General features: G+C 37.8%; 1 protein-coding gene across 7 annotated transcripts in view; it reads left to right on the forward strand.

Moving 5' to 3' along the window:
* The window catches only part of PAM (peptidylglycine alpha-amidating monooxygenase), a 145,768-nt gene that overhangs the window by 65,061 nt on the left and 62,934 nt on the right, over nucleotides 1–17,773 (forward strand). For all 7 annotated transcript variants that reach the window (XM_068667171.1, XM_068667175.1, XM_068667174.1 and 4 more), the window contains 2 exons: nucleotides 3,938–3,995; nucleotides 13,396–13,483. In XM_068667171.1, coding sequence (XP_068523272.1) covers nucleotides 3,938–3,995; nucleotides 13,396–13,483 — 146 coding nt within the window. The remainder of the gene's footprint in view (nucleotides 1–3,937; nucleotides 3,996–13,395; nucleotides 13,484–17,773) is intronic.

The following is a 17,773-nucleotide window of genomic DNA, read 5'->3' on the forward strand; positions in this document are numbered from 1 at the left end:
AATTCTTAAATACTCATTTGAAACTTTGCACTGCTAAAAGTGCAAAAAGTGATAAAATATGTAATTTAGTGAGATACTGTTGGTATGGAAAGGCTGTGTGTAGAGTTTCTCTTGTTTAATGGATTCTACAAGTTTTTTGTTTTCTTTTGTGATTTTTTTATATATATCTTGAGCATCTTTTGTACATTTTGCTTATCTTGAGCTTCTGCCAGTAGGGTGACTTGTAATACCTGTATACTCAAGTTTGTAGTTTTATTTCTAAGAACTAAGTAAGTTTGACATCCTTGGTTGTAATTTCTCATCTCCAGTTTGTGTGGGTATACTGTATCAGATAACAATATATAAAACAGGGAGCAAATCTCCTATGTCAGATACCCATAAATTACTGGCACCTCTTTAGTTTATCTAAGACAGTCAAGTTGAGACCTCATCCAAAGATCCCAAGACTTACTCTGACTCTGGAGAAAATTGTGTGAATGACTTGATTATTTCTTATGGTGAAATTCTGCAAAAAGTAAAATTAAGTTAAATATCAATCTGGACCCTGGCACAGTGAATGTCAATATCAGAGCTTTATGAGAAATAATGCAATTATGAGTCAATAATGGATGTTAATGACAAGGGTTCTTCCTTTAATGAATAGCAGAGGGGGAGGAGGGCAGGAGATGGAAGGGAAAAACTTTGGTGCTTTTACCTTTCCCTGTCTCCAGTATGCTTTAAAATGCAGTTGTGGCATTTTGAAAGTTGTTCTTATCTCACCTTTAAACTTTTTTTTTTTCAGACCTCTGAATAGATGCAATTTTGTATAGTGCAACAATCTCATTTCCTTTCTCTGTGCATGCTTTTTAAATACTTCTGAAGTTTACATAACAATTTCTTCTGTAATTGATGAAATGCGTGCACTTAGACTCAGAGAAAATGGGACAGAATTATTGTTGATTAGGGAATGTGCCTTTTGAAGTGCTTGAATGTCAGGGTGCTACTGTTCTTGTGTTTAAAGTCTAGAACACTGATAATTCAAGATAAACTACCAGAATTTCTTTTGTGAATATTCTAGCTGATTTTTCATTTGTTTTCTTTATAATCTAAATAAAACCTGACTTGTATGTAAAAAATAAAATAAAATAAAAAAATTACATGGAAAATCCCTCCAACTATGCCAGCATGAGTTTTCACACCAGTAATGACAAAGACTTCAGAATGATTGCATTAGTTGACTGCATGATCTATTCGAACAAGTCATCTTTTCTCTAACTATGTGTAACAGCAGATGCGTATAAAAGGAGCATAAGAAGATGATCAGAGGTCTGGAGTTACTTTACTATGAAGAAAGGCAGAGAGAACTGGACATGTGCAGCTTGGAGAAAAGACAGCTTCAAGTTTCCCTGCAGTCTCATTGTGGCCTTTCAGTACTTAAAAGGGGGCTTGTAAAAAAGATGGAGAGTGACTTTTTACTCAGGCAAATAGTGATAGGACAAGGGAGAACGGTGTTATACTTGAGGCATACATTTCAAGATACATGAGGGGCGACTGAGGTCACTTGGTTTGCTTAGTCTAGAAAAGAGGAGACTGAGGGGAGGCCTCATTGTGGCCTACAGCTTCCTCAGAAGGGGAGTGGAGGGGTGGGCTCTGAGCTTCGCTCTCTGGGGACCAGTGATAGGACCCAAGAATAGGAATGGCATGAGACTGCATCAGGGTGGATATTAGGAGAAGGTGCTCCATTGAGAAGGCACAATGGAACAGGCTCCCCAAGGAAGTGGTCACAGCACTGAGTCTGTCGGAGTTCAAGAAACATTTGGACAATGTTCTCAGACATGTGGTCCTGTGTGGGGCCATGAGACTTGATCCTCATGGGTCCCTTACAACTATTGATGTTCTATGACTCGATAAACTAAAAGAGGGGAGATTTAGATTAGGTGTTACAAGGAAATTCTGCACTCGGAGGGTGGTGAGGCACTAGAACAAGTTGCCAGCTAGAAGCTGTGGATGCCCCATCCCTGGAGGTGTTCAAGGCCAGACTGGGCAGGGCCCTGGGCAACCTGGTCTATTGGCTTGGAGTTTTAGTCCAGATTGTTATGTTTAACAGATAATGATAGTTCTTTGTTATTAATTTGTAATACTACTTTTAATTCATCTATTATCTTGGCATATTTTTTCTTCAAATGTGCTTCAGTGCTTTTTATTTTACAGCTATTCGAAACATTTTAAGAGGAGGTTGTGTTTAGGGTAATTTGGCAGGTTTGCTTCTTAGTTTCTCTGCTTTTAGGACAGAAGAGGGGGACAAACTGAAAATAATATGGGGTTGTGGAATGGAACTACTGTAAGGACAGGGGTAAGGGATATGAAACTATGCCTTGTATAGAATGGGTTGGGAACAATTCATGGCTTTGCCTGTACTGATGATCTGTAGGCTCAGCGTGTTAAAAGAACCATTAAAAACTCACTGTTTGGAGGAATTTGCCTCGGATTACCTTGGAGAACAATCTGAAAGTGGCTATCCTACAGCAATATAAATGATAACAGATAGATGGAAAGTAAAAGACTTTGAGTATTCCTTCTTTATTTTTTTTTTTTTTTTGCAAAGCAGGAAGTCTTTTTGTTGCTGTTTTTTCACTCATCCATTGGATTAATACATGAGCCTTCCTAAATGCAGATCAGATTAACAAAGACTGTCTAAACTACACAATATATATACTACGTAAGAGAGATTATAAGCATTGAAAAGAGATAACAGAGAGCATGAAAGATGTTCAGTTGAGACAGTTGCTACTTGTAGATATGTTAGAACAGCAAGCCAAAGAGACGTAACAGTTCTGCAACAGCTCACGTAAATGAGTAGCACAATACCATTTTTAATACATTTGCAACTTCCAGATGACAATCTTTGGTTACGAAAAGAAAGACAAAAATATGGATTCATTTAAACTTCTAATAATCCGTGTAGACATTAAGTCACAAGTTATAAAATCTCATTCCATTATGTCTCTGTTCACTCATAATACTCTGTCCTTAACTAATTTAATTTGCAATTGGATAAACAATACTTTCAAAAAAGTGCATTTTGTCTTTATTTTTGGTCCAGGCAGTTTGCGTGACTAAACTCAAGTTTGCGTTATAAATAAACAGCAGATTCTTTGTTTTTTATTTCTTTCACGCTGTGAAGCATTTCTGCTGTTGACTTTCAAAGTTTGGGTATAAGGTTCAAATGAAGTTTAAAATATATATATATATATTTTTTTTAATTACTTCAAAATCCAGGCAAAATAGAAAAAAAGACTATTTCCTTTTCAGTTTGCATGTTCAATGTTCACTCTGTAGATGCATATACCTAGAGTTCACAAAGGCTTTCATATCAGTTGCATAAGCTGACCTTTGTTCATACTTCCCATCATCTATCAAAAACACCAAAGTCAGCTTCTTATCTGTGCACCTCATTGCCCTGTGTAATCACTTACTGTTATCACCATTGTACCTGTCTTTCCTTCTCAGTGGCTTCCGAAATGTTTAAGCCTATCTTTAGTATCTTTAATTAATCTGAAGCTTTTTGTAGGAGGAATTTTTTCTTTGTCTGCTTTGCCCAGTCCTCATGAAAGAGAAAGTCCTGTCAGATTTGGAGTTCATAGGTGTAGACAAATGCCAGTATTTGATGATCTTTTCTTTCTTAAACAGCCTTAAGTGTGAAAAATAAAATTTAAATTAGATGGTAGCATAACTGTCAACCTACAAACCATATCCATAACCTTATAAAGTAATCTCTGTTACATATAAATATAGCAATGAATTAATTTCTTACAGTAATCTAGACATCCTACATAATTCCTGGACAAATATCTTGGTAAAGCAAGTGGTGTTTTTCCTTGATGGCACTTCTGTAGGACCTAAAGTTGATTTCATCTTTTCATTTTAAAATGAAAATTTCTCTTTTCTCTTTGAACAGTCTGATACCTACCTCTGCATGTCAGTACCCCTGCCAGTGGATGATGAAGCTTATGTAGGTAAGTATTGGTATACTATAAGAACTTAAGCGAACCATTTTGAAGAAAGTCAGCATTTTCTTTTTTTTTTTCTTTGACTGATATTGGCTTAATCTTTGGCTGTCAAAGTTTCTAAAATGCATTCATCATGACTAATGCAGAAACAAACTAGAGAGCGCTACTTAGAGTCAAGGTAACAAACTGTATCTGGAGAGATTCATGAGTAATAGTAGTTAAGGAGCTGCATGCAGATGCCTCTGGCAGTCAATATCAAACAGCCTCATTTGTAAAGTATTGGTTTCCTGTCTTCTGGCCGGATACTTAATTCTGCTCCACTGAACACACTGTTTATTTACCTGCTGGTGGAGGCTGTAAATCCTTTGCACTTACAGTCTACATTGGCTGCAGTAAGATTTTATTTATCCAGGGAAGAGAAGAAGAAAAAAAGAAAAGAGGAAAGAAAAAAAAAAAAAAAAAAAAAAAAAAACTTCTCCCCTCCATTTTTTTTTAATTTTGTAGCTTGAAAAAGGTGGCAGACAAACAGTGGGAAATAGTGTACCAGCACAGAGATCATACAGATCTGCAAAGCAATACCATCTGTTCAGAAGGTCTTTGGGGGTACTTTCAGTTTTGTTTTCCTTGTTTGTGAACCTGCAGTTGTTCAAGTAGAGAGAAAGCATGATGATTTTTCTTTAGATAGTTTCACTATCAGTATATTCTTTAAACTGAAAATGTCTATATTATTATCCCTTGTTGTCTTTCAGGATATCTGCATTTATAGTAAATATGGTAGGAATTCTGTATTTTTGTTTTAGAGACTATTATGAGACTATTGTTCCATGCAGATTTCTATGTGGAAATCCTTTAGATATGGAATCTTGTTTTCAGTCTTTCATGTTACATTTTGGTAACTGAAAAAAAAAAAAAAGTTATTTTTTCTTCAACGCTTTCCCTGTATTTCTGCTTAGCAAAGAAGTTGGCCCCTGACCATGAAATTACGTTTTATGTGTGAGTCTGACCCCGGGAAAAATAAATAAATAAATAATGAAAGGAATTGAATGTTCATTCTCTGATAAACTCTGCAGCTTACCATGCAATGCATGCAATTGACTCTTCTGCTTTCAAGTAATTCATAGAAAGGCATACCACTAACCTGCTGCTTAAGCAGTTTATTTTTTAGTGCTTCATTGAGTTGCAAAATTGCATAGTTCAATTATTTATTAGATTGCTGCACATTTATTTCTGTCATTTGGTGTTTACATGTATTAAATCCATACAAAATACTTCTAGTGGTGTATACGTTTAGAAGGACCTACTAAAATAATTAAAAATGGAATTTGTGCAAAATCTCAATGTGATTCAGCCAGAAAACCAATTTTTTCTCTGACAACTGAGAAACTTCATGTTTTCATGTTTCCTTTTTTTAATCAGATTTTGACCAGATTTAATCATCTTTCCAATGATCACTGTGCTTGAATACACATAATACAAAGCAATATAAGGTCTGGGCAACAAAACCATTCTAGTTGTTATATGAAGCTTTGGAGAGCAAGAGGAACATGATCAGCAAATTAAAAAGAAAATCCAATTCTGTGAACATGAAGATTGCCCTCAACAGTATTGCTTACAACATCTTATATTTGGATATTCTGAAAATAAATTTAAATTATTTTTTTCCTCTTTGGTCACTTCCACCAATATGTATTATTAGCTTGGGGTCAGTCTTAAGCATGTGATCAGTTCCATCTGACTTCAGTGAAATCACTTTTCATTGACTTCACGTTGAAAAGGTTTGTCAAATTAGAGTCTTCGCAACCAATGCAAGTTGACTAATTACTGGAAAGACCAGACTCAAACATATCTGACTGCAGCAAATACAAAGAACGCAAACTGACCTATCTTACAAAATACATAAATAGAAATTTCAACTTCTTCTCAGGAAAGAGATTTTTACAATAGGCGTCATCCAAGAAATTTAACTTAATATCTTCAAGTGCTACAAAACCTAGTATTTACTTACTTGCATGCATGTATTTTGTGTTGTTTTAATAATCATTATATTGACATAGACAATTAAATACATCTTTCTAATAGGATCTTGTCTATATTTTCAAATGGTTTAAGCAAAATCTGCATTCATTGCATTGCAAATAGATAACATAATTAACCCTCATTAATTCCTGTTTATCTTTGTGACAGCATTTAAAAACTAAAAGATGACCTGACATACTGGCTGTTTTTTCAGTAATGTATTGAAAAGACAATATATTCTCTCAATAGGTGTGAATATGCATAATGAAAACAAAATGAGTTTCTGAGACAGTATAGTGATAAATCTAAGACCAGAATCTGTGTTCTGCCTCCAATTCAATTTATTTACACTCAATACCGCTAAGCAAATGTTTTCTCTTCTCTTTGGTATTTTTTTTATGCTTTCCTTTATTTTCCTGGTTTGGGCCTCTCTCCTCCTCCTTCCAACAGATCATGGAAGAGCAGGTTCTGTTAAAAGAACATGCAGCAGCACTGTTTTGTTGTATATTGATGAAATATAAGGGCCTTGGAAGAGAGGACTTGTTTTAGCTGCATAAATTACCTCAGGGATGGGGCATCCACAGCTACTAGTTGGCAACCTGTTTCAGTGCCTCACCACCCTCATCTAATCTAAACCTACCCTCTTTTAGTTCAAAGCCATTACTCATTGTCCTGTCACTACATCCACTGACAAAGAGTCCCTCCCTAGCTTTTCTGTAGGCCATCTTTAGGAACTGGAAGTCTGCTATAAGGTCTCCCTGGAGCCCTCTCTTCTCCAGGCTGAACAGCCTTAACTCACCCAACATGTCCTTCTTCTGCATGATGGATGAGGTGGTAGGCTGTTGATGCAGCCTACATAGGCTTTAACAGAGACTTTGACATGGTCTCCCAGAGTATTCTCCTGGAGAAGCTGGCAGCCCATGGCTTGGACAGGTACACTCTTTGCTGGGTTAAAAACTGGCTGGATGGCCAGGCCCAGAGAGTGGTGGTGAACAGAGTGAAATCCAGCTGGCAGCAGGTCACCAGTTGTGTTCCCCAAGGGTTGGTGCTAGGGCCCATACTCTTTAATATCTTTATTGATGATTTGAATGAGGAAATTGAGAGCACCCTCAGTAAGTTTGCAGACAACACCAAGTTGGGGGGAAGTGTTGATTTGCTGGAGGGTAGGAAGGCCTGCAGAGGGACCTGGACAGGTTGGGTCAATGGGCAGAGGCCAATGGAATGAGGTTCAACATGGCTAAGCACTGGGTCCTGCACTTCGGCCATGACAACCCCATGCAGTGCTGCGCTACAGGTTCAGGGCAGAATGGCTGGAAAGCTGTGCAGAGGAAAAGGAGCTGGAGGTGTTGACTAATGCTTGCCTGACCATGAACTAGTAGTGTGCCCAGGTGGCCAAGAAGGCCACTGGCATCCTGGCTTCTATCAGGAGCAGTGTAGCCAGCAGGACCAGGGAGGTGATCATCCCCTTGCACACTGCTCTGGTGAGGCTGCACCTTGAGCACTGTGTTCAGTTTTGGGCCCCTAAGTACATTGAGGCCCTGGAGCATGTCCAGAGAAGGGCTACAAAGCTGGTGAAGGACCTAGAACACAAGTCCTATGAGAGAACACAAGTCCTATGAGAAGTGGCTGAGGGTTGTTTAGTCTGGAGAAGAGAAGGCTCATGGAAGACCTTATTGCTCTCTACAACTACCTGAAAGAAAGGTGTGGGGAACTGGTAGTCAGCCTCCTCTTGCAGGTAACTTGTGATAGGACTAGAGGGAATGGCTTCAAGTTGCACCGGGGATGTTTAGGTTGGAAATTCTGAGACATTTATTCTCAGAAAGAGTAGTCAGGTATTGGAATGGGTTGCCCAGGGAGGTGGTGGAGTCACTGTCCCTGGGGGTGTTCAAGGAAAGGTTGGATGTGGTGCTTAGGGACATGGTTTAGTGGGTGACCTTGGTAGTAGGGGGATGGTTGGACCAGGTGATCTTGGAAGTCTCTTCCAATCCTAATGATTGTATGATTCTGTGATTCATGTGGTAGGATCCCCAGAGCGGAATGTGAGGCTCCAGGTGGAGTCTTGCAAGAGCAGAGTAGAGGGGAAGAATCACCTGCCTTGAGCTGCTGGCAGTGCTTCTTTTGATACAGCCCGGGTTGTCATTGACTTTCTGGGCTGCAAGCTCACATTGTTAGCTGTGGTGGTCTTAGATGGGCAGCTGAGCTCCACCACAACCACTCTTTCACTCCCCCTCCTTAAAGGAAAGGGAGTGAAAATACAATGGAAAGGTCTCAAGGGTTGAGATAAGGACAGGGAGATCACTCAAGAATTATTGTGACGGGCAAAACAGACTTAGCGTAGGGAGATAAGAGAAATTAGAGAAATTGCCTATTACTAACAAGCTAGAGAAGTGAGAAAGAAAGGAAACAAACTAAAACCACCTTCCCCCTATCCACCCTCTTCTACTTCCTCCCCCCAAGCAGTGCAGGGGAACGGGGGAATGGGGTCAGTCCCTGATGCTTCACTGCCACTCCCTCACAGTTGCTCTCTGCCTCTGCTCCACATGGTGTCCCTCCTACAGGATGGACACCTTCCCAAACTGAGCCTGCAGGGGCTGCCCACAGGCAGCAGCTCTTCAAGCACTGCTCCCAGACGGCTCCATCCCACGGGGTCCATCCATCCCCCAGGAGCTCCAGCACGGGTCCCCCACGGATGGGCGGCAGCTTCCCAGAGGCCCCCTGCTCCTTCATGGGCTCCTCTCTATGGGCTGCAGCTCCGGCCCAGTGCTCTCCATGGGCCCCAGCATCCTGAGGTGGTTCTCGCTCCTCACTCTTGCAGCTGCTATTGTGCAGCAGTTTTTGTTGTTGTTGTTGTTGTTTTTGTTTTCTTTTCCTTTTCCTCACCTCTGCTCTTACAAAGGCATAAACAGCATGCTTTTTTGGCTTGACTCTGGCCAGCAGCAGGTCCCTTTGGAGCTGGCTGAAACTGGCCCTTATCTAACATGGGGCAGCTACTGGATTCTTCTCACAGAGGCCACCCCAACAGCCCCCCACTACCAAAACCTTGCCATGTTACCCACTACAGTGAGTTATACTGAGTTTCCTCTCAACCAGCGCCCCCAGGTTTGAGTTCAGACTTCAGCTTTGTTATTTCCCTAAATATTTGAAACCAGCAGACTGCCATGCTTGTACAGGGACAAAGGGTATATAACTTCACTATGCAAAACTGGAAGAATACTGTACCAGAATATGCCAGCTAGTTCAGAGTCAGTTTTCAGACAGTATCAAATGAAGAAACTGATTGAGCTTACTTACGAAGTGTTATCAACTAGGATGAGTACAGCGAGTTTTGCCTTAAAGGTCTTTTTCAAGAATGTGTCTGTGTATTGCTGCAGATGCTGTTAAGTAGAGGATCAGATTGTCAAGGGTGAGGATTCTGTTTGAACCAGTCTCTTTTCTGTGGTGAAAGATCTGCAAATGCTGGACGTTGAGGAGTGTTCACTTATGTATTGGGCTGTTTTGCATTTAGGTTGATATTAGGAGCATACCTTTTGCTCCTAATTATGACCGACAATTAGTCGTAATAAGAGAAATTAAATGACTATGAGAATTATATGCAAAAGATATTAATGAATGATATCAATATGTAATTTTTCAATAAAGTATTATTCCGATCACATCTGAAAATCACATAATGGTTTTGTCTTTACACTTCCTTTCCGATTAATGTTTATGGATTAAAAGGCAAACCAGAAAAACAGATTGAGTCTTTAATGGCACAGGCATCGATAAATATCAACTTTTGACTACTGAGCTGTAGTGATAGCTAAAGGGTGTTCTACAGACACTGTTAAGAATCGAGTCTGACAGCGAGTCACTCAGCCAAGAAATTTGACTGTCATCATCACCTTCTGACGTGCATTCACATGGGTGACCAGTAAATAAACGTGTCTTTTTCTTGGAGACTCATGATAAGTCCCTATCTGTCAGAATGTGCTGTAGAAATGAGATGAAACCTATTACACTCAGCAACACAAAAGGAAATAGATGATTTATTATTTTCCTTCTGTATATGCTTCTCAGATGCTGCAAGTTTATTTCTCTAGTATGGCATATTACTTGGCAATAGCGAAGTTTATATAGGGACTTGACTGTATTGAAGACCTCTAATCTGTCAAACTGTGGACATTGATGTGTTGATATGATTAAACTCAATTATACCGAAAGAGCTAGTTTATTTTAAAGAATATCAACAATCATTGGATTGCTGTTTGTAAAGATAAACTTCATAGAAATCAACTTTTTATGGCCATACCTTAGCTAGATACTGCTATGTTTTAATTAATGTCCTGTCTGTTCATTCCTATCCTGTTTCTTCTAGAGTTCATAACTCATAGTAGTATTTTGTCAGGAAAGTAAGTAAAACTTGATTCGGATTTAGTTTATATACTGAAATTCTTCCTCATATTTCACTAATTACTTTGTAGTGCTTCTCTGTGCATTAAAAAATAATAATAAAAAAGTTAAAATTTATTTGATGGCTGTACCTGAAAAGAAACTAAATCAGAAGTGGTATTGTGTTTTTTCCTGTTTTTTGTTTTTCAAATATTTGGTTTTAAATAGAGTATTATTAACTAATATAACCAGTTAGTAAAAATAAAAATTAAAAAAAAATGAGAAACAGTAATAACTCAGATTTTTTAGAAGTTTTTTTTTTTTGATTTAAAAATGCTGAATTCATATCTCATTTTGAGTGCTTTAGTGAGAAAACTACCAATCTCTTGTGTCAGTTTGTAGTCATGTAAGCAAACAATACAATTCGAGTCACATATTGCAGTAGGTAAATATCACTGATATAGAGCTTATTAGTTCTCTAATTTTGAACTGTGAAAGTCTTTTCAGGCTTTCTTCTCAATCTTGTGTATAACTATGAAGTATGAAGTGCTGTCCAACTATACCACTTATACCATTCTCAGGTGTTAATACTGTGTTTGTCCAAAACTATGATTTTTTCTTCTACAGGAAATCAAATCTTTTACATATTGATTTGTGTTGTATTTATTTTTTACAAAATGTTTAGGCTAGAAATGTAACTAGAGGTTTTTGTTTGATATTTCTTAAGCCTTTGTTTGTAACAGGTATTGTATTTGGTTTGAAACTGACACTAATTTTTATGGCTTTTACCACTTTTTATTTTTTATTTTTATTGTTTTGGGTTGATGATTTTTGTGTGGTTAGTTTTGACCCCCCAGGGTCAAAATATCAGTTTTTTTATATCAGTCTTTTATATCATTTTTTTTGAAAACTGGTATAAACCTGGCAGTGTTGCCAAGAAAATATCTATACCAGAAAAGAGTAGCTGACTCTTGCAAAGCTTTCTTTAGCTTACAAGCATTTTTATTATTCTTTCAGAAGGAATGATGAAATGTAAGCTTGAGTAATGTGTGTAAGTGGTTCACATAGAAATCTGGTTTTAATTTGTTAATTGTAGTGCTCTATTTTCTATTTATACTAGTAGTATTTGTTATGCTATTTAGAGTAAATTTTATAATGGTGCTTGAAGGTCCCATTCATGAACCAGAATGTCATTGTAGGTGGACACTGTGTAAAGAATAAGAGACCTCTTGACTCACTCATTACAGTAATTATAGAGAATGAGAGAGTGGCAGGAGATTAAAGAGAAACATTAAGACAGTAGAAGAGGTAGTGTCTCCAGCAGATGAGAAGCCCAATCTTTAATTTAACCTTTATTGAAGGCTGTTTTTCAAGGTGTTGCTGCAGTACCTTTTGTACAGGTATTGAGTTCTGCAATAAAGATCATTAAATTTCACATCTGTGAACAAACTCCTGATGAATGCCTTCAGAAATTTCCTCTCTTGCTTGCATTGGCAATAGTAGCTTAAAACACCTGAAAACTAAGATAGGAAGTCCATATAACATAATGCATTATCTGTCCCATACAAGAGTAAATCATGGTTTCACTACTAATTGTTAGTCATAAAAATACCAAAACATAAGATCATTATGTAACACAGATTAATTTTACGGCTAAGGAATGAGTAACATTTGCTAGTAGGAAGAAAGATGTTACACAATCTTTGGACTTTCATGCTGCTGACTTTATCACTTCTGCAAACTCATTTCTAAAAATATGTAGCACTTAAAGTAACTTTGGCTTCCTCTTTCCCCTGGTCATGTGGATGCATCTTTTATTTCCCAGACCAGGCCCCCCACAAGCTCATTTCTTACGATCTACCTGTTAGCCTTATGTATTCAAGCTAGCTTTCAACTTCCATGCCTTAACATGTGGCTGTTTTACCTCATTTCTTACTGTAAATCTCAGCTCCAATAAGTAGGGGTTGAAAGCTGTCCATTTTTGTTGTTGTTGTTGTTTTTTTCCCCCTCTCAAAATCTGGGACAATAATCCACATCATCATTCACTTCAGGAGCTCTGCATCAGCTGCTGTTAACATATTGAGTTCAGTGTGCAAGTAAATCTGCAAAATTCTGAAGTAGAAATCATTTCTGTGGTTTACAGCTTCTTGATATGCCTATACTAACACTCGTAGAGCTAAAAGACACTTACTTGGAGGCTCCTAAATGCTTATGTACATGTAGTGCAAGGAGTGACTCAGTTTTGGAATTTCTGCTGTAAAATAAGGTTAAAAACCTCCAACCCTCTTCTTTGTCTCGCCTGAAGAAAAATTCCTTCACATTCCCTGCATCTGGCACAGTAATAACAGAGGAAGTTGCACAATGTATCTTGTTTTATTTTTAGAAATGCTGTGTATTGTACATTTATGATCAATATTACTACAGTGTGATCTAGTAAACTTTTTTCAGTACTGAACAGAATCACAAATATTTGAGAAACAAAAATAGTAGTTTTGTGGCATTGGATAAAGAACAGAGACATTTGAGTGCTGACATACATTCACCTTCATCTAAGTTTCTAATAATGAGAAATATTTGGGCAACGAGTGTGTTGACTTTAAGCGGACGTTGTTTTCCTTTCCAAAAGCATTGTCACATTAGTGGGAATAAATCATAATTCTATTCTTAGAGCTATTGTCCCAAGAAAGGTGCAGTAAAAGCGTAAACAAAATGAAATACATCACGAAGATATCGCTCCAGCCAATGCACAAGGTACTACTTGCTCTTAACTGTAATTTAATGTTTGTATCTTTGAAGAAGTCAAAAAAAAAAAAAAAAAAAAAAAAGAACAGTTCTGTTAAATCACGAATGCAGAAATGCAGATTTTTGAAGCTAAGATTTGTACTAGACTGGTTACAAAAAAAATTGTGGTTTGGGATATTTCCAATTTTTTCAGTATTACAGGGAAATAATAGCATGAAATGCTCTTCCTTATATAAATCATCGTGAGAGTAAGGATATTTTTTATTTTGTTTTTCAGTTGACTTTAAACCTCATGCCAGCATGGACACTGTCCATCACATGTTACTCTTTGGATGTAATGAACCCTCTTCTACTGAAAATTACTGGTAAGAGATGCAGACTTGCTTTTGTTATTGTATGTAATTGTTTGTAGTGGGTTTTTGAGGAAAGGTTTTTATAGCAGGGGGCTGCAGGGGTGGCCTTTGTGAGAAGAATGTAGCAGCTGCCACATAATAGATAAGAGGCAGTTTCAGTCAGCTGCAAAGAGACCTGCTGCTGCCCAGAGTCAAACCAATAAATGGTGTTGCTTGCGCCTCTATGAGAGCAGATTAAAAAAAAAAAGGGGGGGGGGGAGTGGAGGAAAGCTGCACAACAGCAGCAGGGGGAGTGAGAAGCAGCCCTGCAGCCGCCAGGTGAGTGCCGCAGGAGGGCAGGAGGTGCTGCAGGCAGGCAGCAGCAGTTCCCCTGCGGGCTGTGCAGGGAGAGGCCCCTGGTGGAGCAGGCTGTCCCCCTGCAGCCCATGGGTCCCCCATGGAGCAGATCTCCACGCTGCAGCCCCCCCATGGGTGGAGGAGCCCCCGCTGGAGCAGGTGGATGTGGCCTGGAGGAGGCTGCGGCCCAGGCCCATGGAGAGCCCCCGCAGGAGCAGGCCCCGGGCCGGAGCTGCAGCCCGTGGAGAGGAGCCCACACAGGAGCAGGGGTCTGGGGGGAGCTGCCCCCACCCGTGGGGGACCCATGCTGGAGCAGTTTTTAGTGTGCTTTTAGTTTTTCACTGTGCTAGTATATGAGTGATAAGCAATAAATTATATTAATCTTCCTATGCTAAGTCTCTTTTGCCCATGACAATAATTGTGATCTCCCTGTCCTTATCTCAAACCTTGACCCATTGTATTTTCTCCCTTGTTTTCTTGAGGAGGAGGAGTGAGAGAGTGGTTGTAGTGCAGCTCAGCTGCCCAGCTGTGTAAAATCACCACATTGTTCTTGTGTTGCTTGCTTCCACATAAACCTTTTCCAGTGTCACAGTTTTTTGAAAAGTAGAAAAACTTGGAAGGAAGAAGAAATTCATGATGTACCAGTCTTTCTACACTTATTATATTTTTTTTAGCTGACTCCTTTGTAAGGAGGATAAAAGATTTTCTGATTCTTTATGACTAATTCACTATCTCAGAGGAGACAGGAGCTATAGTGGCAGGGTGCCACTGGATACCAAGAAATCTAGGCTGCTAATTTGTATTTAGAAGACTAAATCAGTAACCTGTTTTTCAGTAACCCGCTTTTCAAAAGAAACAAATACTGTGAGGCATATCGGGAGTCACTAAGGAAATGACCCTATTGATGGCAATTGTTAAGCAGACTATAGTTTCTTCTTCAGAAGATTTCTGTGTTGATCGTTTATCCTGGTCATGATAAAAATTTTAAGCTTTTTGTTTGTTTAGTATAAGTTGCCAGTGGACTTTAATGTAACTGTAGCCTCTCTAGTTAATTAATATTTATACACACACCTGCATATATAAAATTACATATATTTAAATTATATATTTAAATTATAAATATATGTAATTTTAAATTATAAATATATGGCATATATAATATATATGCCGTATATAATATATATGCCATATATTTACAAAAATATATGTAGCTTTTTGTCAAAATCTCAGCATTTACTTTTTTGTTATGACAGCCATGTCCCTTACAGTATCTAGATGAAGTTACTGCAAATAATTAGTAAATCTGTATCTAAGGGGTTCTCTCTTATGAGTTTAGAAAGCATTCTTGAAATAAGTTTTTTTTTGGTTTCAGGAAAATGTTTCCTCCTCCCCTGAGTCATGAGAAATCTTTTTACATAGGAAAGGTTTTGTGGACTGGAACAGATGTAAAGTTGTGCTTCAAGTTCCTAGCAAGATGAATGTGATTTAGTTCTTGAAGAATTTTCTATTGCGAAGGTTCTGTACTTTGGAGAGATTGGTCATAAAGACTTCAAATGATATTCTGTAATCCTAATTCTTGACAGATCTTGTGAACCAAAAGTCAAATTGAAGTTACCACATGTATATGAATTGACAGTTTGAATCAAATAGGCATATGACAAAGCCTCCTCTTTTTTTCCCCCATTATCAGTGTTATTTTTGACTTTTGTAGTCAACTTTCAAATTGTTAGCATCATCAGTCAATAACCAAACCTCATGCCTTAATTTCTCTAAAAGTGGGGTTGTATCCACTTTTTATTAAATAAATAAATAAATAAATAAAGATCCACATAGCATTTTTCCTACATCACAGTTTTCTGCGCAAGTATAATTCTATGCATTCCTCATCGTTCTTATCTTCATCATTTTTCAGTGTATTACAGGAGAAATGCTAGTGGTAGTTTAAGATCAGAGATCCATCTTTCTGTGTGGGTTGCTTCTCTTCTGAGTACGGAAAATTATAGTATCAGGTGTACAGAAGGAAACTGAGCAAAAAGTAAGCTAAAACATGTATTCTATGTCAAGTAATGTGGTAGTTGACTTACCTTTCAAAATACCTAACCTGTGAGAGCCAAGGGAAGCTCTCAGTGCTTCTAAAACTAATGTAGGAGCCAAACAGCTGAGAAGGTAAAGGTGAGGCTATCTGGGGAAATTACTAGTCTATCAGAAATTTCCCACAATTTTTCCAAGTTTTCAGGTGGGATAGTTTGTTGACACTACAAAGTTCATACAACTTACTGTTATCTGTGTAACAGTTTTAAAACATTTCTGACAGAGCTCTGTAATCTCAAATTATCTTTTAAATGCTTATCAAAAAGATAAATAGAGATGGATTTTAGTAGTATAGTATATTTTATTCTTTAAAAATAATTTAGCCGTTCTACACGATTTGGGGAGATAATTTGATATTTTGAACATATAACAAACATTCATCAAAAGTTGTATTTACCTTCTACTTATCAACTAACATTTCTGTTACTGATTACAAATGTTACAATCTTGTCTTGCAAGAAAAGTAGGTGCTAAAAAAGTTCAGGTAAAAAATAAGCTATGAAAGCATTACTTTCTGTTGATTTATTTTCTCAGCAAACAGACTTTTTTATTCTTTTTATTGTGGCTTATGTTATATATTAGAATTTGTTTTTTAAAGAGTTGAAATTTATGTAAAAAATATACCAACATAAGACTGTGTGTTCTTTGAAAACCAGTTTACATCTTGAGTGTGTTACTTAAAACCATCTAAACTTTGCTCGTAGTGTGTTTTGTTTTAAAGTGTCTGGAAATTGTTCTGTTTGTGCTAAACTCACATCTAGCTGATGTTCTGAAGATTTAACTTAAATGTTTACTTCCTGAGCTTGTACAAGATCAGATGGATCAAAAGCTTGAAAGTCTTAAAGTTGAATCAGACACAAATCAGGCTTGAGACTAGGGTTGAGGTATTTTTTGTTTCTTGACTATATCATCATTTTCTTGGAGAAGAGTGATTGCCCAGCAGAGAGGGACTCAGCAGTGGCAGTGTGTGCTGCATAGCAGTTAATACTGCATTTGTTCTTGGCTGCTGTACTTAAAAAACGGATTGTCAAATGATGAATCGCATAATTAGCGTTGTATTTTTGTGATCTTTCTGATTTTTCCACATCCAGATTTTGAGTAAATCTTACTGCTTTTTTACTGTATGAAGCTTCTGAAGCTTAATATTTATTTTATATTCTTAGAAAATCTTTGTTCACTGTCTCATCATTTCATATTACTATTGTTGCAAAATGTTGTACCATTTCATTTCGCTCTGCCCATGGTAATCTGCAAGGCTAGAAAGAAAGGTGATCACTCAGTTCTACAGGCTTTAGAGTTCTGTATTCATACCTTTTTGGCACACTTAGGTAATATTGTGTAAATAGCTGGTATACATCTGTGTATGCATATAAATAATGTAGTATGTATGTGTATAGACTGTAAGGCTGCGTTACAGTGTTGGACCTGCACTGGCTCTTCAGAGAGTGACATTTTTACTGCAACATGGGAGAGTCTTTGTCCGAACAAATGCTGAAGGGATGCACAGGTGTTTTTCCCTACCTTAGGGCTTGGTATTTCAACAGAAATAGTACAGGCTGTTAATATTTCCTCAGAAATAAAGTAGATTCACAGGGCTCATGTGCTCTGCTGTTGCCCAGCACATAAAACAAACAAAAACAACAACAAAAAATCAACAGGTAGCAGCTTCTGCTCCTTGACCATAATCAGCTTTAAAACAGTTCAGCCGCTCTCACTGGTTTTATCTGAGCTGATAAACTACTGATATTGAAGATGCATGGTTGAGCTGATTCATTGAAATTTCATGGGTAATCAAGAATACACTTGGATGACTTAAAGAAATTGTTGAATTATTTGGAACTTCAGACCCTCCTGGCAAGACAAGCCTCACGCTGT

The sequence above is a fragment of the Anas acuta genome, chromosome Z (genome assembly GCF_963932015.1).
Source record: "Anas acuta chromosome Z, bAnaAcu1.1, whole genome shotgun sequence".
NCBI lineage: Eukaryota > Metazoa > Chordata > Aves > Anseriformes > Anatidae > Anas > Anas acuta.